General features: G+C 50.8%; 1 protein-coding gene across 9 annotated transcripts in view; it reads right to left on the minus strand.

Moving 5' to 3' along the window:
• Positions 1–21,090: 21,090 nt before the first annotated feature.
• CADM1 (cell adhesion molecule 1) overlaps positions 21,091–23,438 on the minus strand; it is a 133,615-nt gene continuing 131,267 nt past the window's right edge. For all 9 annotated transcript variants that reach the window (XM_033519684.1, XM_033519683.1, XM_033519681.1 and 6 more), the window contains one exon: positions 21,091–23,269. In XM_033519684.1, coding sequence (XP_033375575.1) covers positions 23,151–23,269 — 119 coding nt within the window. In that variant the 3' untranslated portion in view covers positions 21,091–23,150. The remainder of the gene's footprint in view (positions 23,270–23,438) is intronic.

Genomic DNA, 23,438 nt, shown 5'->3' on the forward strand with positions numbered 1-23,438 from the left:
ACCTCTGTCCACGCTCAGGAGCGGCCGGTGAGCAGCAGCTCGTGTGCATGGGTGACCGACCATGAGCACCAGGAGCAGCCACAGGGCTGACAGAGCTCCCAGCATCACTGCAGCCCTCTGCAAGCCTCAAAGCAGCCAGAACACCCGAGGAGGTGTCTCTGCCGTGTGGGCCAGCACGGCACAGCAGCTGCCCAGAGCCCCCCGGGACAGAGTGCAGGGAGAGCACAGCACCCCGTGTCACCCCACTGCAGCCAGGATCTCCTGCCAGGGGGGTGAAGCTTCTCTGCAAAAGGAAAAGAAAACAAAAACCCCTCTGAAGTGTGTGATAAACATGAGTGTAAAAGAAATCACTTGTTTTAAAAACTGGTAAAGAAATCCTTCAGTGCTGTCCTTGCCCGCTCTCGGCAGGGGTGATGGAGGGGGCTGGTACTCCTATTGATCTGACCCACAGCACCCCGAGCGCAGCTCGTTACCAAAACACAAAAACAATGTTCAGCAACACAACATCTTGTTAACTCGGGAAGCTGGGGGAGCCCTGCCGCTTCCCAGCCATCATTCCAGCGTCGCCTGCCTCAACAGAACCCAATGGCACCGCTCTTAATGGGGCTATTAATATCTGCCACCTTCCACCAAGGTGAAATAATGTGCTTGCTTTCATCCATAGATTAGACTAAAGCTGTGGGGAATTGCCTGAGTCCCCCTGCCCTGCTTTGTGCCCCGATGCTGTGCAGAGGAGCAGCACTGCTGACACCGTGGTCATTGGGATGGCCGAGGGCAGCTCCCCATCACAAAACACTTGGCAAAAATCTCCATTTCTGCTCTAAAACAAATGCACTCAGTGATTTCTTGTAGTTACAATTTTAGACCTAAACATAACTAAAAGCCAGAGAGAGGAGAGTATGCTGAGACTGCTCAACTGCAGGCAAGAAAAATCCCAGTCCCCACGTATTAATTTAAAGTTTGAGGTTTTTATGGGGATGCTGCTGAGACAGACAAAGCTATGAGTAAATATGTCAAAATAATCTATCAAGTGGAAAGCTGGTCCCTGAGCTGTTAATGCAAGAGGTAAATTACACAAAGATTATCACTAGATTTCCAGGATGCCTTCCAAAAAAAGAAAAGGATAGAGGGAAAGGACAAGATTTGGGTATCTTTCCTAAGGCTTAGACTGTTCCAAGCCTTTTCCTGCTTTCAGAGACTGTCTTTACATTTTGAGGTCCCCAAGCACATGGAGCCCTGCTGTGCTGGGGCTCCTGACCAGACCCACTCCCTTTCTGTTCCCCTTCCCCTCCCTGGACATCCCCAAGCATCTCAGCCACGCCAGCCCTGGCTCTGGTGGGAAGGATGCTTCCAAGCCCCAGTGTCACACAGAGCTGGAAAGACTGGATAAAATAAAATCTGCCCAGCCTTCCAGAGGGCTCCGAGTTGCTTGCTGGTAGAAGGGCTAAATGAATCCATTTAATAAAGAAAAACCCTGCCTTCAGAATAAAACAAGATCCAAGATCTCTCTGAGCAGTGTTTCCCTCGAGGCTTACCAGCGCTGCGTTTTCCATCTCAAAAATAATGTCCTGTAAAAGACTGATTAGTCAGCTGATAATTGAGTTCTTAAATGTCAAAAACAGTATGGTATGAATATTCAGCAGATCATGCCATGAAACTTACCTGTTCCATCAACAATGACTAACAGTTTCTATCCCCATTGTTCTTTTCCAGATATTATGTTAATTTGACTTTTCTGAGGTGATGAACACTCCCTTAAAACACAGTCTTGCAGGTTAATGTGTAATGGGCTGCTAAAAAGAAAACAGTTTGGAAGCCGTGCCTGACTTCCATCCCTGTGCATTAGCTCCAGCTCTCAGTTCAGGGAGAGGGACAATTGAATCACAACTGCTCGAAGCACACAGAGTTAATATTTTGTCTTCTGAGAAGAAGAAAGCCTGGTATGTAGATTGAAAAAACAAAGTCATATTTTTGTGCTGCTTGAGGTTAAACGCAGCCCAAGGGCCAAGGTCACAACGAATTTCAGACATCATTTAATTTAACAGGGGAAAACACAGGCTGTGTTTCATTCAGGGCTGTATCTCTGGTTTTACCTGGAAACAGGGTGATATTGGATAGAACTCCATTCCCCACCACCCTTGGGGCCCGGCCACCCAGCCAGGTTTCTACTCAGCCAACAGTACAACCATCCAAGCCAGGAACAGCCAATTTCTGCAGGAGAATCCTGTGGGAAATGGTATCAAAGGCTTTGCTACGCCCTGGGCTGTCGCTGACAGGAGCCAGCACCCAGAACAGCCACAGCAGCACGTTTAAGGGCTGAAGGATTGCATCTCTGCATCTTCCTAAGCGTGTGTTTAATTAACGCCTCGCCCTAACCGGGAGCTGCTCTCAGTTACCCAAACCCGGATTTATGGGCGCAATGTGGAGCGGTTAGCAAAGACATTTAAAACCAATCAACACCTCGGAGAGGCAGATCCAAGCAGCCCAGGCTGCGCTCATTATGCTGGAGAATACAAAAATAAAGCCATCAGGCTCACCAGACAAGTAGGTTATTTGTACTATTTTTTTTAGTGATTAGTTTCTTTAATAATGCCTTTTGCCTGCAGTGGGAAACACTCTCCATCGCGCTCTTGCACACCGTGCTGCTGATGGATGACGCTCCCGTGTGACCAACCAAACTCAATTTTCATGTTTCCTGATGCCACTGAGAAGAATGAAAAGGCAATTATCATTTTCCTCCAGCCTCAGATATTGCCAAGCAGGAAGGGGTGCAAGCTCCTTGGTTGAGGAACTTTACTCTTGACTTTGCTGAAGATTTTCAAACACATGAGCCAGCTTCAGAACCGTCAGCCTTTTAGGGGAAAAAAGCAAAATGGAACTTCTGGGCTTTTCCCCCCTCAGTCTCGCTGTCCCTTATATCAGACACTGGCTGAACCTCCCGTGCATGATGCACTCAGAACCTTTAGGAGAGAAGAATGTCCCACAGCTGAGGCACCTGCTTTGGGTGCTCTCCATCCCTCCCAGATCCCAGGCAGACCTCGGCCTTGGTCTGCAAGGCATCTGCCAGAGCTTAAGGGGACAGATCCACTGACTTCTCTGGGTACAGACTGATTGCAGGAGCCATTACTGCAAATGATATATCAAGGACCTTTTTGGAAGCTTGCTCTGGTGGGATGCAGAACCAGGGAGGGCACAAGGGAGGAATCTGCCTTTTAAACACCACTATTTTGTAAAAAGTCCATCTGTAGAAATGGCATAAAAAGGACCCTGTTAAAACAGCATCAATATTCCACCTGATAGAAGCCAGAGATTTGGGGAAATTTCTTTCAGTCTTTGAAGGTTTCCATCTCATACAAAACTCTGAGTATTGTTATGGACAATACCCTGTCACTCACATAGTTCCAGCATGTCTGGTGGGGGGGCTAGAAAAAGAGGGTTTTTTTTCTTCCCTGGCAGGGTGAGAGAAGGTGACCTCTCCCGCACGCGCCGAGTTAATCACCATCACGCCTCTCCTTTGCTGCCCAGGCCCGTATCCCTAATTGCACTAACCTACTTTTCATGAGTACAATGGGCGAGAGCTCCGAAGGATCAGAGCTCCTGTGGGGAGAAATTAACCTCCTTCCCTGCACGGGGGTACGATGGTTGTTTATTCCTCCCGGTGGCACCGTGGCTCTCAGCAGAGCAGCCGATGGAACAGGAGTAACACACGGGGCAGGGATGCACACACAGCAGCACACAACAGGTGTCCTGCCAGCTCAACAGCCTGCTCGGGACAGCTCCCAGCCCTCCTCCCTGAAACACACTGCAATTAACAAAGCCACTGGAAATTTAACCAGCAACACCACGGAAGTGTTTCTGACTCGGTCACCTGTGTAAGAACCCTGCAAAGAACCCCCAGATGAAACCCCTGGGGGGTTGTGAGTGGCCATCCCCGTTTGGAATGGGAGACGAGGGCATTTCTTGGCAGCATCTCTGCTCCTACTGAGCATCCGCTGGCAGGTGGGTGCAGGGGGAGCTGGGGGGACACAGACCCCGGCACAGAGGGGGCAGAAGGGCCTGGGGTGCTGGGAGCCCCTCAATCAGTGCAGCTGCCAGGTGAGCCCTGGCGCTCACAGCTCTGATCCCACCCGAGCTGATCCGCTCTCTGTGCCCGCTGTGGGCTCTGCCCCGCTCCTCTCTGCGCTCCCCGTCACCAGCTGGGGCTCGGGTGCTTCTTTCTGCCTGCCCGGGGTCTGCCAGCCGCCCTGCTCCTACTGCAGGAAGCAGAAAACTAGTTTAACATCTCATTTATTTCACAGAGGAGAAAGTAATTCCCTGCTGAATGATTGTCCTGAACCAACAATTCAGAAAGCAGGAATTTACAGCGCCTGCCGGAGCCAGGAGTGCATTACTGTAGTGCTGCTCCATGATGGAGCTGAAATATGTTTTTTTCCCTCCTGTTAGCCTGAAGAGAAAAGCCATTAAATATGATTAAGGTTAAGAGATTGCTAAAATTACAAACAGCCGCCATTCAATTATTTTGGACTATAAAATGCAACACAGATTGGAGTTATTTCTCCGAAATGTGTTTTTAGAAAATAACATAACACAACTAATGTGGTTTGATGTAGCAAATCAGGTTTCAGATACTCCTCGTAATGCAAAACTAAAAGGTTCATAATTTAGCTCAAAGTTCGTAACTTGAAGTCGTCAGGTGGCTGCTCTGTTAAAAAAGTGGGGGGCCAAAAAAAAAATCAATCCTGCCCCAATGAATACGCCGTGGAGTTGTCTAAAGCCAGAGAGTCAATCAGTTTTAGCACCCATTAAAGCAAAGACAGAAAAATGCAACAACTTGGCATAACAGTCACACATTTTTTATGGAGAATAAATCTCCCCAAGAGTTCCTGCAATTTCTAACGTGGCCTGAGGTGGGTGTGAGGGACGTGAGGGACTGGGAGACTCTGCTGGGGTGTGAGAGGACCCTCAGAGAGGCTGAGGGGGTGGCACAGAGCTTGTGGCAATGGGGAGCAGCCGGTCCCCTCCCTGCCTCTGGTTCACTGTGCCCCAAAGAAACTGCACGACAATGCATCTTCTGTCAGAGCAGGGAGCTGAAATAATTGGAAAGTTGGAAAAAAATGTGGATGGGGATACAGCAACAGCTAGAGACTGGTGTTATTATGGTTAATAAAATATGAGGAATTGCATTATTCTGCTGAAAGCAACACAAAGCTCACGGGGTCCCTGGGGGCTGGCTCCATCAGCGTGTGCTTGGAGGGCAGGGCAGGATCCAGGGCTGGGCACCCACACCGTGTTGGTGGCAGCCAAAAGAACGAGCCAGCAACATTCAAACCCAACAAATTCCTGTCCTGTGAGGGTTTGTCACCCCCTGGGTGCTGATTTGCCAGCACTTGTGTGATATTACCACAGTGATCAGCCCAACGCCCAAAGCCACACTCAGGACAAACATTTGCTTCCACCTGTCAGAGTTTATTCACAGGATCATTTTGTAGTGGGTTGAAAAGAGTTAATGTGTGAGAAATAGATCATTTGATGAGTAGCTGCATGATTAGGACCCAACAGATCAATAATTTCTTAGAAATGTATAAATAATTCATTCTGCTAATGTGCTTATAATAACCCCTCACGTACCCACTTGTGTCTCACAACTGCTTCTCGCCCCTTTGTCAGCCCCACATAAAGCAACATGGGGCAGAGAAAACAGCAGAGGAACTCCTGATGTAGCCAGGATTCAGCTGAGATTTCAGGTGGGCTTTCCAGCTGAAACCTTGTTAAAAATACTGGACCTCACCATCTCGCCCTTGTGAAGATGTTGGCAAAGAGCGGCTGATGGATTCCTCAGCTGGTCAGCAGATTCTTGCCACAAACCCAAACCTTTTCCACCTTCCTGGCAAGCACTGGGCTGGTCAGGACACTCTTTCATCACCTTTTCCACCTCTAGTCCCTCAAAAGAAGCCTTGTGGAAACACAGATGAGGAATTTCCAGCACTCCCATCCCCCGGGTGCCTGCCTGCCCTTCCAGCAGCCTGCACCCCCTGCCCTGTGGCCACTGGCCCAGCCCAGCACACAGACCTGCAGAGAATCTCTCTGACAGGTAATTAGCTGCAGAAAAAAGCAATGAAAAACAGAGCCTGAATTAATAACAAGGCACACACACATATTTGTCTGGAGATGCACAATGAATTACTTTAATTTACCAAAAGTGCCTGGTTTATCTGCGGATGGGAACAGATACATCTTCATTTCTGCTCATCTCTGGGAGCTGCAGCAGCAGCTGGGGAGCAAGACAAGGCTCCAGCCATTCCCACTCCCTCCCTGTGCCAGAAAGCACAGACAGACCCTGACACTCCGGCTGCACCCACAGTGACACTGAAGGTGACAGTCAGAAAGGACAGGGACAGAGGGATCCTGATAATTATTGCTGTTTTGAGGAGAAAAAGGAAAAGAAAGTGCCACTACTTCAAACTAACCCTGTGAACTTCCAGGGGAATGGGGTGTGGTGAGAAAGGGCAAAACCAGATTAAAATAAAAGCCCCAACCAGCCCTGGCACAGGAGCAGTGGAGGCAAAGCCAGGGCTGGGATGTTCCTGGGGCACAGGCAGGAACAAGGAGGGAGCGAAGGTGAGCTCTGCATTTTCCTTCAAGGCTCATTGCTTTGGAGTTTCAACCTTAAAGCTGAATTTCAATTACATGACCAGTAATATTCACTTAATGAAAAGTACCGTCCTCACCCTGTGAGCTGCAGTGGGAAGGAAGGAGAAGAAAAAGAAAGATTAAGCATCACTCCTGTGACACAGACACCTCACCTGCCTGTGTCCCAGCGCCTCCCTCACCCCCAGGATGATGATGATGATGATGATGATGATGATGTAGTGCAGGGGACACTTGTTCCAGGCAGACCTTCCTGAATCTCAGGGGGGTGATACAATTTGAGGAGCTGGGCATTCAGAGTGTAAAAGTGGCAAAATCCACCACCAGCATTGCTGTGCCGGTGGGAGGGATGGAGGGAGGGATGGATGCCTCCCGTCCCCTCCTGGGTACCCCTCCACTGGCAGGAGGGATGGGAATGGAGCAGCACATGGCCCAGCAGGGATTGCAGAGGGCTGCCTGGCACCATCCCAAGCAGGGCAGGCAGCAGCACAGCCTGCTCCAGCTCTCCTCCTTGTGCACACCCTGGGCCTCCCTGGTTACAGGGTAAAACATTACTTTAGGATTAGGCTTCTATCTGATTCCCATCAAAGGCTCTGGTCACCACCTATTTGCTTAACACCAGACCTTTCAGGCACCATCAAATTTAACAGGGCTTGACAGATTTGGGATTAAACACAAAAGCCAGACAAATCCGTACTTTCACAGGAGGCCCCAGTGGATGCAGAAGGACAGGCAGGATTAGGGGAAGAAAAAAGGGAAAAGGAAAGAGGAGAGAGACACAGAGTGTGGCTGGTGCTGCCCATTCCAGGAGCATTGCCCTGTGCCAGCAGCTCTCTCCTCCCCAGCCAGGATGCTGTTTGCCTTTTTTTCCCACTTTTCCCAGCTTCTTCCCTCTCTGGCTGGTGCAACAAACCAAAGGCACGAGCTGAGAGCTGATGAGCCTCAAGCAGAGCTCAGGCATTCCAGGGTACAAGGTCTCGTTTATAAACCACTCTTCTCCCTTAGCCAAACAGCAGCTCAAAAGCAGCAGGTCTGATTGAATTACGTGTTTAATATTTAACAAGGGGTCAGGTTAGATAATCAAAGTCTTTTTTTGTCTGAAAATTAGTCCTGAGGTCAGTACAGAACCTGCATAGCTTCTCCTCTGCAGCAAGGGGGGCTGTTTCTCCCTGTTGCAGTAACGATCATGAAGGCTTGGGCAGGGAGCTCAGGAGAATCCCAGGAAAGTTGAAGGTGTTTTTAAAATACCATTAGAAAAGAAACATAAAATACACTTTATCACCAAGTGAAACTTCCTTGGTGTCATGGAAACAAAATTTTGGAATTAACAGGTTTGCTTCTGTCAGAGCTTTTTGTCTCACCCTGCTTGTGGGAACGAGGAAATGAAGGATGGAGTTTGGTTTGGAAACTGCTGAAAATGGTCACCCAGGCCTGAGCCTCTTTTAAATTTTAAATTAAGAGACATAAAGGAACAGAGGATTTGTTCTGACAGAATGAAAGAAACTCCCCCTGGCTGCTTTGGCAGCATATGGTACCTCCAGCCCTGGCTGCCCACCCTGAACCCTGGGGCTGGCAGGAGAGCAGCCAGCACGGTTTTTCTGGGAATGGGAGCACTCCTGACACTCCCATTCCAGCAGGGACACTCTGCAGAGCTGCAACCCCAGCCCCACCACACCACAGCCCTCCCTGCCATCATTTATCTGCAGCTGTAGACAAACACGTCCATTCTGTGAGCAAATTGGAGCCAGGGCCAGTCACCTGTAGCAATTCCCAGTAATTAAATGAGAATTAATTGATTAACCAAGCGATGCACTTGCTTTATATATGGTGTTTTTATTAGCAAACCCTAGTTACTTAAGTAATTTCCAAGGCATATTTATTAGCGCTGCATAAATCTGAGTAAACAAGTCATTTTTAATTGTGGGAATAATTAAAAATGGCCACGTGTGTTTATTGAAGAGCACGCCCTGCCAGAGCTGTGTTTGAGGAGGCTTTGTCCCTCCAGCCTGGCACCCTGGGCTGTGTCACCTCCTGGTGTAGCCATCCCAGGCACCAGTAGCCCACTGCCCTGGGAAATCACCCCCTTCTCCACAGCACAATGCCCCTTGTCAGATTTATTTCCCACCAGGACACGCCCCAGTTGGTGCAAGGGCTGCTCCCCCGGTGTATCCCAGCCTGGCAGCAGCAGAGGAACGTTCTCCTCCATCCCCCAGTGCCCCCCACACTCCTCCTCACCTCCCCACCTTGCACAGAGACTCCAAAGGCCTTTTTTGGGGGGGTCTCATGATTAAAAAATTGGCTCTGCAATGCTTTATGCATGCATCTGTTATGCTAAAATAACCCTCCTTCCTAACCATGCCCACCTGCTGTCTTTTTCAATTTTAAGTATTTCTAAGTAGCAATCAAATCAGTATAATTTGTTCTTTATCTCAGAAAAACCATTGTGAAAGAAAAATGTGACCATTATGTTACATCAGGGAAAAATACCAGCCCTTTCTTTCCAGCCTTCTCTCTGTTCTATCAGATCTCAGTCGTCATTATACCCGTCAGATTTAATATTGCTCGAATGCTCCGAGCTTTCTTTAATCACTGCAACCTTTCTGCCATCCCCGAGCTCCCCCCTCCCCAAGGTTAAGGCTTTTTTCCTTTCTTTTTTAATTCAGACACATAAATAGTGGTATTAGGAATGCGTTAAGGGTTTCCAGGAGACGGCTGGCGGGCTGCTCCAGGGCTGGGGCTGCGGGACCCAGGGGCTGGGGGAGAGGCAGGGCCGCCGCCCCCGGGCTGCTCGGGGGGACCACAGCAACAGCCCTGGCAAATATTGATGCTCTGATCAATGCTGGGATTAGGGCTGGCTGTCGGAACACACCCAGGCCGCTGTAAAAACATTCAATGCCGCAGATTTCAATAAAGCCTGCGGATCAGAGGGCAATGGTAAATGATTATTTATAGACTCGCTGCAGAGGCAGGGCAGAGAGGGAGCCCATTACAATTTGGATCAATCCTTTCATGTGCCAAGGGCTGGCTGCGAGGCGTGGGGGACGGCTTTGGGAAGATCTCTCTTTGATTTAAAGGATGGGGCAGCAGAACCTTTCATCCATTTTCAATCACCTGATTTCTCGCAGGCTCAGTCCCCTTTCAGTTCACTGATTATTCAAACATCTTCCCAGATCCCCCACGTGGTCCTTGGCCACCCTGACCCCCCAAACACCTCTCCTGAGCCCAAGACTGGCCACACTGTGATGGAACTGAGCCCTGATCATCCTTTTTGTCCTTTGGATGAGACTTTAGAGGAGCCTCTCCGTGCACTGCAGGATGAACCTGCGGACACGACGGTGGCCCCTGCTCACACCTCAGCCTGTGTTGTCTCCACGGGCTCTTCCCGAGCCACAGGGAGCGTGTTGCTGCCAGCACAGATGTGCTGCTCACTGCATCCTGGCACAGGAGGACACTGAGGAACTGGAGAAACTCGTCCTTCAGCCCGCAGACCTCAGATCAGCTTTGGCAAGAACAGACGCTAAAAATAAATCCTGTCCTTTCCTTCCCTTTTGACTTCCCAAAAGCCAGGCTAAAAATAAGAGCTATTTGCAGGAAAATCCCCCACCACTGAGACTCCTTTTCCTCATCTCTCTCCCAGGACACAACACTATTGCTGTTAAGTGACCTGTGAGCACATCTTCAAGAGATGAGAAAAATGGCACACAAGGTTCAGAGCATTAAACAGGCACCCGGGGCTGGGGTCAAGCATTTCTGGTGATGAGTGAGCTCTCCCTGCCAGCTCCTCAGTCCACTGAGAGATCAGCACTGACCTGCTGACCACGTGCTCTGGACCGAGGGGCTGCAGGACCAGCCCTCCTGGCCAGCACCCCCAGCCTCCACCTCCTTGCTGCTTTCCCACCCCAGCACACCCTGCACATGTGCTCTCCAGCCAGCTCAGCTACACTTCACAGAGTCTAGTTTCCATAAATAAAAATTAAGCAAACACTTAACAAGCGTCATGCATATTAATACCCTCCAGGTGAAGGTTAGCATGAGCTGTGATTGTGGCAAATCCGCATTTGATTAGATTGACTTGAAAACAGGGGAGATAAACAACCCACAAAACCCTAAAAATTACTATAATTTATTCTTTTGACCTCTACGAGTTTCTCAGTTTTATACAGCTTCAGCATCCTTCCCTACTCAGGGCACTTCAAAGGAGCAGGTGGTGGCACATGAAAAGGGACTCCACTCCCCTGGCCTCCTGAATGGCTCCCCACATGTACACACAGTGACTCAGAGTGTTTGACTCAGCCAGCTTGTGAAAAGCTCCTCCTGGAAATGCGGGCCCTGTTACAGGCCCCTGTGCTGAGCTGGAGAGGGACACTGGGGCTGTGGGATGGGCAGGAGGGGTTAGGGATGGCAGAGCTGCCCCGGGGATGGCTGCATTTGCCTTCTCTCACCAGCTGCAGTGGGTTAGCTCTGAGCTGTGATGCTCCTGGGAAGCCCGGTGTCACCCCAGGACACCAGGGCATGAGGCTGGCTTGGGAAGCAGCATTTCCCCCCTGCCAGCCCCCAGATACAGCCTCTCCACACCTTTGCAATAACCTCCCTGCAGCCCAGGCAGCTCCTCCTGGGCCCAAGCACACATCTGGGGGTGTGCAGATGTTTTACAAGACCCCTCACGGGATGAAGGAAGGAGCTCCCTGAGTTTTTCCCAGCACAGCAGCCGCTGCTTTCCCCAGCCTCTAAGCCAAGCCATAAAGGACATTCCAGCTGCAGACAGAGCAACAACAGCTGCTTAACAAGCCCGGGTAAAGCCAACGTGGCAAGATCCAAAGTGCGGCTGAAGTTCCCCACGGGGCCCCTGCTCCAGAGCTGAGCAAAAGGCGCAGTTGCTGTGGAAGATGGGCCATTATTATTCATTCCTGTCCCGTCTGTGGTGACAGTGTTAATCACAGCAGTCTCTGGGAGAAGGATGCTAATGAAGATGTGATGCGGGCAGCGCCGTCCGCAGCCATTTCTCAATTCATTAGCATCCTGTCACTCCGCGGGGCGACCGCAGAGACCTGTGTTCCCACCTTTCACCAAAACATGACAGGATAATAAAGCAACACTATTTTTACTGGGGAAGAGCCAAGTACATTCCTTAAGCTCAGTGTTTGTTGTGGTGAGTCCCTAAAACTGGGAACAAAAAAGGAGCAAAAGCCCAGCCCCCAGCCCAAACTGCCCTGCAGCCCTGGTAAGGCACCCCAGGCAGCTCCAGAGCCACATTCCTCAGTTCAGGGTGCTGCTACACCCACGGCAAGGAGCAGGGAATTGCATGGAGTGAGCCCAAAAGCTGTGTGTGTGTCCCAAGGCAGGACAGGCCCTGGCAGCTGGGACAGCAGCTCCCCGATGCCCTTACAGCCACACAAAGCCTTCCCTGGGTGGCCAGGATGTGGAGAAGGGAACAGGCAGCAATGCACAACAGGGAAAACTCAAATCTCTGGATCTAAGGTCCAGACTGTGCTCCACCAACCGAGCAATTGTCAATATCCCCAAATATTTGTGCTCCACATCACAGCAGGTGAACAGCACCTCTTTGGTAGGGCTGATTTATTCCAGCAGCTCCACAGAACGAACATTTCTGTGCTGAAATCAGAGCGTGAAATCACACCACATCCTCAGGAAAGATGCAGTGTGCCATAACCAGCTTTAGGTTAGGAAACACAGTCCTTGGAGCCGTCTGATGGCTGCCTGAGGTAACGTGATAATAGATAAGGCAGGTTTCCATCGTGGCTGTGAGCATCCTGCTCTGCTCTGGGCAGGCTTCCATGCTGTTCCCATCACTCTGACATCCAAACTCAATGCCTCTGCCCTGCCCGTGTGTCACAGATCACCAGCAAACATTCAGATGAGCTGTGAAGCTCATGCAAATACTCACTAGATCTGGGGAGACACAGTTCCTGCTGGTCCTGTTCTCTTGACAGAGGCTTCATCATCCTATTGGGAATAACAGCAGCACAGTGCGAGCCAAGGATTGCAAACAGCTGGCACAAAGCCTTGGAGATTTTACCTTGTAGCCACCCCAAAACCACCTGCCTGGCTGTGCCCCATCTCCCTCGCTGCAGCAGAGACAAGGCACTCACACTCCTCGGGCAGGATCTCCTGGAGACCCCGAGGGGCTGCAGTGGTTGGGGCCATGACCCCATCCCCCTCGGGGCCCTGTGGAGGGCAGACCGAGCCTGCTGGAGTAGGAACATGGGCTGGTGGGACCTGAATGTCTGCAAGCTAGATCATTCCAGCTAGGAAAATGAAATTACACTTTGGAAGGTGGAACGATGTGCCTGTGTTTGAATGGCAGCATCTGCTTTTAGTGAGATGCTCATGAGCAGCGAGTTTGGCAGATGCTGGTGCGCCAAAGCAGCCAGGAGGTCCCTGGCCATGTCAGCCTCCTGAATCCAGGAGAAATCCCATTGCCTCCCTTCCTGTAACAGCAGAGCAGCAGGCAGTGCTCTGAGGCAGAGTGAGGCAAACACGTGTTGGCAGAGCCTGGGCAGCACCAGACACCTCTCACTTCTCTGATTGAATTTCACTCCTTTCCCCTGGATCCCTCCTGGCTTCCCTGGCAGCCTCAGCTGCAGCACAGCTCGGTCTGAGCTGTGAACACGCAGGAGCACATCCAGCCACTGCTGCCCAAACCCTCCCCAGGGCTGCCAGCTCACCACAGCCATCGCTGCTCTGATGAGAGCTTTTGTGGGTGACTGGGGACAAGTGACCGGCGTGGGGGATCACCACGGGGAGAGGAGGCAGAGTGAGATGCAGAGAAGGCAAGCAGGGAACAGGAACACGTCCAGAGCCAGCCCATGTGAAGACACAGCAGTGCCAAGACCCACATGGGGGTCCCATCCCTGTATGGAGCCACCCAGCAAGGACAAGTCTGCAGGAAGCAACCTTCTGAAGCAGCTGACAAGGAAAAAGCTCTTGCCTCCCTCCCAGATGAAAGAAAATGTTCAGTGCACATTCTGACAATACAGACCTCTCCTGATCTAATGCTCACTCCTCTTGAAAACACTCAAAAAAAGAATAATCTTGCTCCCCATCCTCCTCCCACAGGCTTGCACAAAGGCACCAGCTCTTCTCCATGTGTCTTTCTTTTTTTTAAAGAAAGACCACGCACTTCCATTTAATTAAAAGTATCTACGTAGGAACGAGATTAATTAATTCTCCTTCTACCCAAGAGCCCTCTCATTGTGTTCACTTAAATGAGGTTTTAAATGTTGTCTCTGTGCCGTATCTGGGCCAGTTGTCTCCAGACAACACTTGGAATGTTCTTCCAGCTTGTGCTCTGCCACCCTGAATCTCTCACAAGGAAATGAAGAGCACAGGGCCAGCCACTCCCTGCTTTGGAGGGTGTTCGGCACGCAGGTGGCCATCTCCAAGGCTCTGCTCATCCTCCCAGGGGCCTGTGCAGTCCATGGCAGCTGGGAATGCTGGAGAGGCTGCTGTCCTGCACAGCACAGCCAGAGCACAAATCCTGCAGGACAGGACCTTGTGCTGGGAAAAGCACCAAGGGAGCCCCTCCACCCCATCCCAGCACCCCAGCCCCGGCTCCAGCTCCTCTGATGCAAGTCAGTAAATCTTTGGGAGTCTGGGAGATGCTGCCTCCCAACCTGACACTTTCTGTAGCCACCTGCCCATTTCTCTGCACAGGTCAAGCACAAAGACACTGAGGGATGACAGCTGACAGAACTCAGCTTTAACCATCCCAAATAAAAGGAAAGGGAACAAAGGAAATGAAGAAGCTCCTCAGCTTTGGAGAGGTGACCTCAAGCACTACTGTAAGAATGGCCTTGGCTGTTCTGCCTGAGGAGTAGCACACATACCCTCGCACCCAAATTCCACCTCTTGCAGGGGAGACACCTTTCTACTACTTGGAGCTGCCTGTGATCATGGCAGGACACCCAGGTCTCCCCTTCCCAACTGGCTCCCCCTGGCAAAGCACCACGTTTGCATCCCAGTTCCCAGAGGCAATTCATGTTTCACCCAAATTCCCTATGACAAATCCTTATCTGAGTGCCCATGGCAAGCCTGTGGTGACTTTGTTCACTCAGATTAGCTCCTCGTGGCACTCTGCTAGTTCATACTGATTTCTGATAGATGTTTTGACAGATTTTTCTGACTTTGGGGAAAAAAGCCCAAAAACCCAAGAGGAATGGAGGGGAAGAGGAAAGAGAGTCTTTGCCTGCCCACACTGCAGATAGCACTGGAGATGTGCAATATTCATTGCCTTTCAGCCAGGCAGGGTCAACAAGCTGGCAAGCACTTCTCTACCTTATCAGATCATCTCTTTTTGCCTGGCCCCACCCCAGCAGCAGCTCCTGGGTCTTGCTTCTCTCCTGCACCATCCCACACTACCTACCCTGGAGAAACCAGGACTCCATGGAGGGATGCTGCTCCACCTGCTCCTTCCTCTGCACCCCGAGGAGGACTGGAGGCTGCAGGTGGATCTTTAAAGCCGATTTGGGATGCCCAGGCAGCACTTACCTCCTCCCGATTTCTGTCACTGCAGCAAATCCAGTAAATTCAGTGCATCGCCTTAACCTTTGGTGTTGTCTCTCCCCTGTAACTCTAATCTTTTATTCATCTCAAATATGAGGAAAGACTTTCCAGATAGTGAAGTGACAATGAGACTGGCAGGTGTGTCACCTTTGGGTCAGACGTGGGGACTGCGGATGCTCTCGGTGCCACCTGTGCAGGACCCTGGCTCCGCACTTGGTCCCAGTGAGGATGAGGATGCTGGGATGTCCTGTGGTACCCAAGTCTCCCCCTGGAGAGCCAGGGCTTGCAGAGAGGAGCACACAGCCTGCCTGAGACAGGGCTGAGATCTGCCTGGGGATGGAAATTTCCACCATCCCTTTCATGCACCCATTTACTCTCTGCTGGATTTCTCTGCCTGCCATTAGCCTTCGGAGCTCTGATTTGTCGGCCTGTCATTTGGACAAATGTTGACGGGCAGAAACAAGCAGGGCTTTCTTTCTCCCCCTCCCCTTTTCTCTCTTTTTCCACCTTCCACACTCTCCACTGCCAGTGAGAACATCAAGGGAAAAGGATGAACAACTGACCCATAAAATAAATACAGGGCTTACAGTTTCTGATAGAGATTAAATATTGTAGGAGTCATGACTAGATAAAAGCCAGTGGAAGGAAAAGCCTCAGACCTCAATAGAGCATTAAATAAAAAGAAAGCTGCACATATACACACACCCAGACACAAGAAGATGTGCTGCAAGATTTATGGGCAGTTTGATAATCTGAACTGGTTTTGCTCCAAGCAGACTCACCTCAGGAGTGCAGCTCAAACACAGCCCTGAGGAGCCTGAGGAGAGGAGCAGAGGCAGAACACGGCTCTGCCTCACCCTGTCCATGGGCAGCCTCTGTCCCCAGTGCCAGAGAGGCCCCCAGCAGCACTCCCAGGGCTGGGCACGGTGACCACAGGGAGCAAACAGGCAGGGGCAGGCTGTGGGAGCACATTAGTGCTGGTAGGTGCTGGCAGCTCCTCCAGAGCTCGAGGGCCTCGATGGGCACGCTTGGCATCATCTGCCTGTGACCCTGCCAGTCTCAACAGGAGAAGCCGATGCTCCAAGGATTCCCACTGAACACACAAAGGGTCCAACAACCTTGGCAATCCCTGCTCCCTGCTCCTCATTTCCCTTTGCCTCACTGAAAGCTGCTAAGCTCCCCTGTCACCCAGCTCCCAAACCTGGAGCTTCCCAGGCCAGCCCAGATTTAATTTCCCCTCCCTCAGCTTGCAAAGCCGTGAAGTTTGGGGTTTGCCCTAAGCTGCAGGAGCCCCGTGGCACGGGTGCTGTGGGGCAGTGCTGCTGCCCGTGCCCTGCAGTGGGTCCCTCCCCAGGACCAGAGCACCCGATGCCCCAGCCAAGCAATCAGACAAACATCAGGCAGTTCAGGCGGCAGCACAGTGAGAATTGGAGCCGCTCTTGGCAGCAAATTAGACATTTAAAAACTGAGGAGAGTGAGTGGCGAAGATTAAATGCGTTATAGATTTGCTGGAGGAGAGGCGAGCGAAGCAAAGGTGGATCATTGACACCCCTCAGGCAACTGGGTGAAGATTTGTTTATGTACTGGTGTGTAATCAAGTAGGAATGAATGCAAGACACGGGGCCTTAATTTTTCATTTGCAATCAAGGCCACGTACACACCTTTTCTTAGTCACAGAAAAACACTGCCATGCTCCCTGTCCCTGCTCAGCAGCATTACCCAGAGAAGGGACAATTACCAGGGATAATCGGGCTGATTGCGGACAGGAGCGGTGGGGGAAGGAAGGCTGGGGCTGCGGGGAAGGGCTGCCAGGCTGGGGGATGTGGAAGAAACCTGGTTCCCAGAAGGTCCCAGACACCACTGGAGGCTGCTCTGGGCACCCTGCTCCCCTGGCTTGGAGCAGGTTATGTGGAAGAAACACGAATGCCCAGAGCACAGCATGGACATGTCTGAGGAAGGACAATGCCTGAGCAAGCTGTGCCCCAGTGACAGGCACAGGGCAGCACCTCCCGTCCTGGGAACAGACACTGGGACCGGGTTCAGAGAATGGAAAGCTGACCATGGGCATGGAAAACAGTGGAGAGGAGCTGGAACAGAGAAGGGAACAAAGGTGCAGGGTGCAGAAAAGAACATGGAGAGTCACAGGCTGAGGATTACCTTCTCCATCTCATTGAGATTCCCATGCAGGTCCCATTTTGAGGAGCTGCTGCCAACCTGTCACAGCTGTGGTGCTTGGAGGCAGCGAGGTGCTGTCCCCAAGGGAGGCTGAGAGCCGAGAACAGAGGAGAGAGGAGGGCGTCTGATCAAATATTCCCTTTACTCCTGGCAGCCTTCACATCTCCCGCTCGCTCGTTCCGTGCGTGCTCCGAGTGCGCTGCGGCAGGCGAGGCCGTGCCAGCCTCACCCCTCGCTGCTGCCAGGGGGGAGCTGCAGGAATCCCAGAGGAATCCAGCAGGAGTCCTGGGAGCTGCTGGGGCAGGTGCTTAACCCGTGGCACTGGGGCCAAGGGCTGGACAGCTCAGGTGTGACACGGCACCAAGCACCCCGCACTGCACTGGTACCTCTGCAGAGAGGGATTCCCACTCTTGGGCAGGTTGCTGAGGAAGAGGAGGGGATCCCACTCACCCCAAAGGATGATGAGGACCAGCACCTGAGGACTTGGGTCAGCACTCGTACTGTTGGGATGCAGAACAGGAAAACTGGATTTCCAGGATTTCTCTGGGGACAGGCCCCAGAACAGTTCAGAGCAGTTCTGTCTGCCACCATAGGGAGTGAAGTCAGGAGGCAGATGTGGATCTGGCTCACAGCAGTGTCCTAACACAGAAATGAAACTTCCCAGGGCTGCTGAATCCCTTCAGTCTTCCAAAAGGGCTCAGTTTCCCCATCTCCTGGGGTGCAGTGTCCCCCAAACCACACTCAGGCTGCCCACTGCCCAAACCCTGCTCACCTTAGATTGCAGAGCTGAGGGACTGTTCAATGGCATCTCTCCCTTCCCTTTCCTATCTACATTCTGCATCCTGTTCCATCTGGAGGCATTATTCCTATGCTGCCCACATCACTCCAGGTCTGTGACTTACAGGGCTGCTGCTATCCTGCAGAGCAGGATAAGGAACCGGAGCAGGCGAACACGGCTGTGGGCAGATAGGCAGAGCACACGGGTTAGGGCTGATGTTAATGTAGCTCAGCCCAGGCTGACAGGGAAAACAGATGGAGAGCTCTGCAGCCAGCACCAGCACTGAGGTGTGAGGCACTGAGAGTCCCGAGCAGAGCAGGACCATCAGTCCATCACGCCCAGGCTGGGCAAGGGGACAGGATGATCCTGGAGGAGGGAGTGAGAACTGACCTGCCATGGGACAGGGACACCTGTGAGGCCCTGCAGGAGCTGAAGATGTCCCAGACAGTCACAGCAGCTCTTGGGGGTCTCTCTCCAGGGGAGCCCGTGCTGGGCAGGATTGCTGAGTTCTCCTCCTCCTCCTCGCTGGCACAGCTGACCCTGAGCAGAGTTTGATTATTTAACTCAAGCTCTTTATTGCGCTAAAGTTTGCTTATTCAACTAAAGTTTGTTTTTTCACATAGTGTTTGTTAGTTTGTCTAAGGTTTATTTTTCCTCCTAAAACCTGTTTGTTTATTCAAGGTCTGTTTATTTAACTGCAACTGACCGAGGAGCTCCTCAGTTTGCAGCCCAGCTGCAGGGCGTGCAGAGCTCTGCAGAATGACCCAGAGAAGCCCCTGCCCTGCTCACCGCACACACAGGTTCCCAGGAGAGACCTCCAAGTGCTGCAGGGATCACCTCCACAGCTGACTGGAACAGGACAAGCCCAGTTTAAACCCTTACTCTCAGTAGACTGAAATTCTTTTCCTGGTTACATGAAATCAGATGTAAATTTTTAAGCCGGGTGATGGGGTTTAGATGGAATTTGGCTTTTCCCTTCACTGAAATGACACAGCCAGAGAAAGCTGGCAGGACACAGCCCTGGGGTGTCACACGTGTCCCTGCCCGATCGATGCCACCTGGAGCAGGTGTTGTCCCAGGCAGCACAGCACCAGCCACTGCCTAGAAAATGGGATTGGATCTTCAGAAAAAGCTATTAGCCCCTTGTCAGGACCCTCTGATGAGAACTGACTGGCCAGCACAGATCGATGCTGCCAGCTCACGCCTCATCCCTGCTCCCGTGTATTTCAATCACCCAGCCCAGGATCCAGGTACACGTTACCTGATGTGAGTTTAAGTGTCATTTATTGCTAATTACTTTACGTGGCATAAGGTTTTTGGCAACTTCAGCCTAGCAGAACAGGGTGTAATTACACAAGTCAGGCTCAGATACCCAGTTAAAATTATTCCTCTCTCTATTTGGTTAAAAAGGGAAGAAAATTAAGAACTCTATTACTGACCTAATAAAATAATTTTGCAATTAGGACCAAATGACTTCTGCAACTTGTGAAAATGTGAAATTCAGGGCAAAGACTACATTCTTATTTGAAGTAATGATGATTTTCTTAATTTTCATAAAATCCTGGCAGTGTCCCCATCCCTGTGTAATGGACCAGGCTCAGCAGCTGTGGGGGTCATGTCTGCAGAGCGTGTTTCTGCAGGTGGACACGGGACATAGGGGTCACTGAGTCTTGTTGCTCAATTGTTACTCTTTCCAGCTTTCCCCATCCAAGTTCTTTGCATCTCAGTATCTGAGGAGTTAATGCAAAGGGTTTCTTAGGTACCTGCTCCTGCATGCTACAGGTACAGTTTCCTGCCCCCTACTTGCCTGCGTAGGGCCAGAAAAGCAAAGGACCAGGGTGTTTAGATTCAATGGGAAGAAAAGCACTAAATAACCTTAAAACCCTGAAAGACGTGGACCCCTGAGAGGATAAATTACAGACACCACAAGTGTGAGACACAATTAGTGCTGGCTTGAGGAGAAAACCATCGTGAGCCGGCATCAGGGGCCTGTGAGCCGCAAACCTCTTCTGCACTGAAATAATTGCAATAGCCATGGAAACCATCAAAGCTGCTCTGCTCATTTCAGGTAAGAAAAGAGTGAGCTGCTTTTTTGGCTCTGCCCTGTTTTTTCCCTCAGTGTCATGATTTCTCTTAGAAAAATGTTATTTGTGACATAACCAGGAGATGCACCGAGTGCTCAAGAGCTGGACAGTGGCCTTGGTCTGGCACAACCCCCCGGTCCATGCGGCCCCTCCGGCGCCACGCACGCTGCTTCTGCACCGTTGTTCTCGGCGTGATCTCCTCAAAAAGCAATTGTCTTTCTCCTCATCCTTTGTGCAAAACATAAAAGATTAATGATTCTAATTTCAGCGCCGCAGCTGCCTCGCAGCCTGATCTGGGGGGCTGTGGTGGAGGGGAAGGAGGGAGGAGGAGTGTGCTGCCGCTGCCGACGGCTGCCCGGGGCTGAGCCGAGCCGAACGCATCCTTCCAGCAGCACTGCCTGCTGGAGCTGGGTGTCTTCAGGCAAACACACACCGTGTGTCACAACCTGGAAACGCCAAAGTGTCTCAAGGACAGACACCAGGAAACCTGGCAGCGCCAGGACTGAATGGGAGACAAGAACGGGGGGAAGGAGGTCACATATTTCAACAGTCACCTTTCAAGGGAGGGTTTAAATACTTGTCTGCTATTAATAACGTGTGTACTGACCTACCCCAGCTTGGGAAGGCTGGAATATCAGTATCAGATCGATTTTCTCTAAGGCATTATTCCTAAAAGAAAATAATTTAGCCATTATAAACAAGTATAAACTTTTGAAACCTGCTCTATATTATACACAGGTTCAATACATCAGGTTTAACTCCTTTTGTCCTAGGCTGTGCTGGGTGTGAACTGCTGGGCCCCAGCTCCTCCTGCCCATGTTGCAGGTGGAGCTTTGCTAGTGGATTCTGTAACAGCCAGGATAAAGAGTGCAAAACAAGATCTAGTTTTGTAACATTAACTTTTTTTTATTAAGAAGACAGATATTTTATAGTACTTCTTTTCCTTTGTAAAAATGGGATACATGAACCAATACAAAATGTGAATGGGAACAGATGGATATGTATTTTCTTACACTGTAACATCTTCCATGGACACCTTAAAACAGAACTGGCCTAAGGGGAAAAAATAAAAAGGCCGGGTAAATAAAGAACAAGGTTGTTTATCATCAGTTCCGCGTTCTTCATTTGTGATCCTCCTTTAAACAAGGTTGTTCTTTTTTCACGCTTCAAAGTCCTAATGATCTAAAGCTGTACAAAGTAATACTCAACAATACATTTCAACAGTGCACTGTATACTGAAGAAAAAATACATAAACCGATATACAACTAAAATTAATAATTTCCTGTTTTTTCTCCTGTTTTTATGTGGGTTTGTTTTTTTTTTATTTTATTTTTCCAATGCGTGGGGCCGAAATTTTGCAATCTACCTGAGACGGAAAACACCAATCAAACACATGAACCTGAGACATGTCAACATTGTAAGTCAAAGTTACATCGGTAACACTGCACTACGGTACACTTCCAAACAAATATGGGCTGCTCAAGGCCAGGATGCCCGTCCCGTGCCGCCGCCGCCGGGCCACGGAGCCCCCGGCTCCAGCCTGGCTGCTTCTCACCGCGATGGGGTTTGGCAATGGTGCTGAGGGCTCAGGAAAGAGCTGCGCTCCACAAAAGCTGCTCGGAAAAAAAGAGGTTTGTTTTTTCCTTTGCGAGGTTCTGCTCGTGAAGAAGGGAAAGACGGAATAGTGCCGGGGAACGGGCCTGCCTGCTGCGCCCCGATCCCAAAGGAGTCCCACATTGTAATGGTTCTGCCAAAAAACAGCAATTAAAAAACAAACGCACAAAAATGGCCCCCCCCCAAAACCCCTAAAAAAATACCCAAACCTGACACTAAGATTAATGCTGTCCTTAAATAAATCAGATACATTTGCCACATAAACACAATAAAAAAGTATCGCTCGAAATCCGTGATTACTCACCAAAAAAAAATCAGCATATATAACTTTATACCGTCTTCCCGCCGCGGTTTGCTACCTGTCGCTTACAATTCCGATTGAGCCAGAGTCTCCTGTGCACCTATGGCTTTAGTGGTCATTAGCACGCTCGTTTCAACACAAATTCCCGCGTTTTACTCAGCAGGTAGGAAAAAAAGGCAGTTTTGTTCATCCAGCCGCTCTCCAGGTCTGGGCTCACAGAGCGTCAGAGGGGCTTCACCTGCTGCCCCCACGGCTGCCAAGTGGGGAGAGGATGAGGAGAAGCCCCCACATCCAGGAGGGCTCTGCCTGCCCAGCAAGGACCCTGCTCCTGCATCCCCACGGCCGAGCAGCGCCTCTGCCGAGCTCCAGCCCACTCCCAGCCGCCACCATTGAAAGCACCTGAAACAGCCACAAAAGGGGGCTTGGGGGGTGTTATCCGAGCCCTGACGGCAACAGGGGAACGGGACATGGGCACACTGAACTGCAAACTACGCATCTAAAATGTGCTGGTTCTCCTCCGATGAGCTCGAGTTCTGAACGGAAACCGGTGAAGAGAAAAAAGGGGAAACACCTTCAGAGAAACGCACCTACTCCACAGGGTCCCAGCTGGCAACTCCAGAAACAGGAAAGGGGAAACGAAGAGCCACAGAAACCCGAAGGGAACTAACGCACAGAAGCCCCTCTTCTTCCCAGCCTCCCCCCGACCCGAACAAACAGAAATTAAACAAGGCACAGAATCTTCTGCAAATGACTTCACTAAACTAAATCCAAGCTGGACTTGGCCAAAAAAAGAAAACCCAAACGAACTGAGGTGTCGAACAGCAGAGTGTACTTTACGAGGAATATTTTTACACAGCAAATCCCAGACCATCCCGGCCTCACCGCTCTCCACCCATTTGCTTTTTTTTCCTTAAAAAAAAAAGACACAAGCTGGTTGCAACTTCCAAGATCACTGTCTTTGTAGCGTTTAAATAGGGCCAGTAGTAACCGTCCACAGTTGGACACCTCATGGGAACCAAGGCTGCTCTAGATGAAGTACTCTTTCTTTTCCTCGGAGTTGTTTTGTCCCCCCTCTGCGTTGATGATGGCTGTGTCTGCGTCGGCCGCATCATCTGCTCCTTTGGCTTCGTGAGTGAAGTATGTACCTGCAAGGGAAGTGGAGGCTGTGTGACTCTGGGGGTCTTGGTGTGGGGCTGAGGGAGTAATCGACAAAGGAAACAGAAGCGCAACTGGGAGAGAAACTGGGGGGTCTGTCACATCAGACATGACAACACCGCGACTGAGGGGACACACGTGCCTGGCCTTTCATCCTCC

This window comes from Parus major, chromosome 24 (genome assembly GCF_001522545.3).
Source record: "Parus major isolate Abel chromosome 24, Parus_major1.1, whole genome shotgun sequence".
Taxonomy (NCBI): Eukaryota; Metazoa; Chordata; class Aves; order Passeriformes; family Paridae; genus Parus; species Parus major.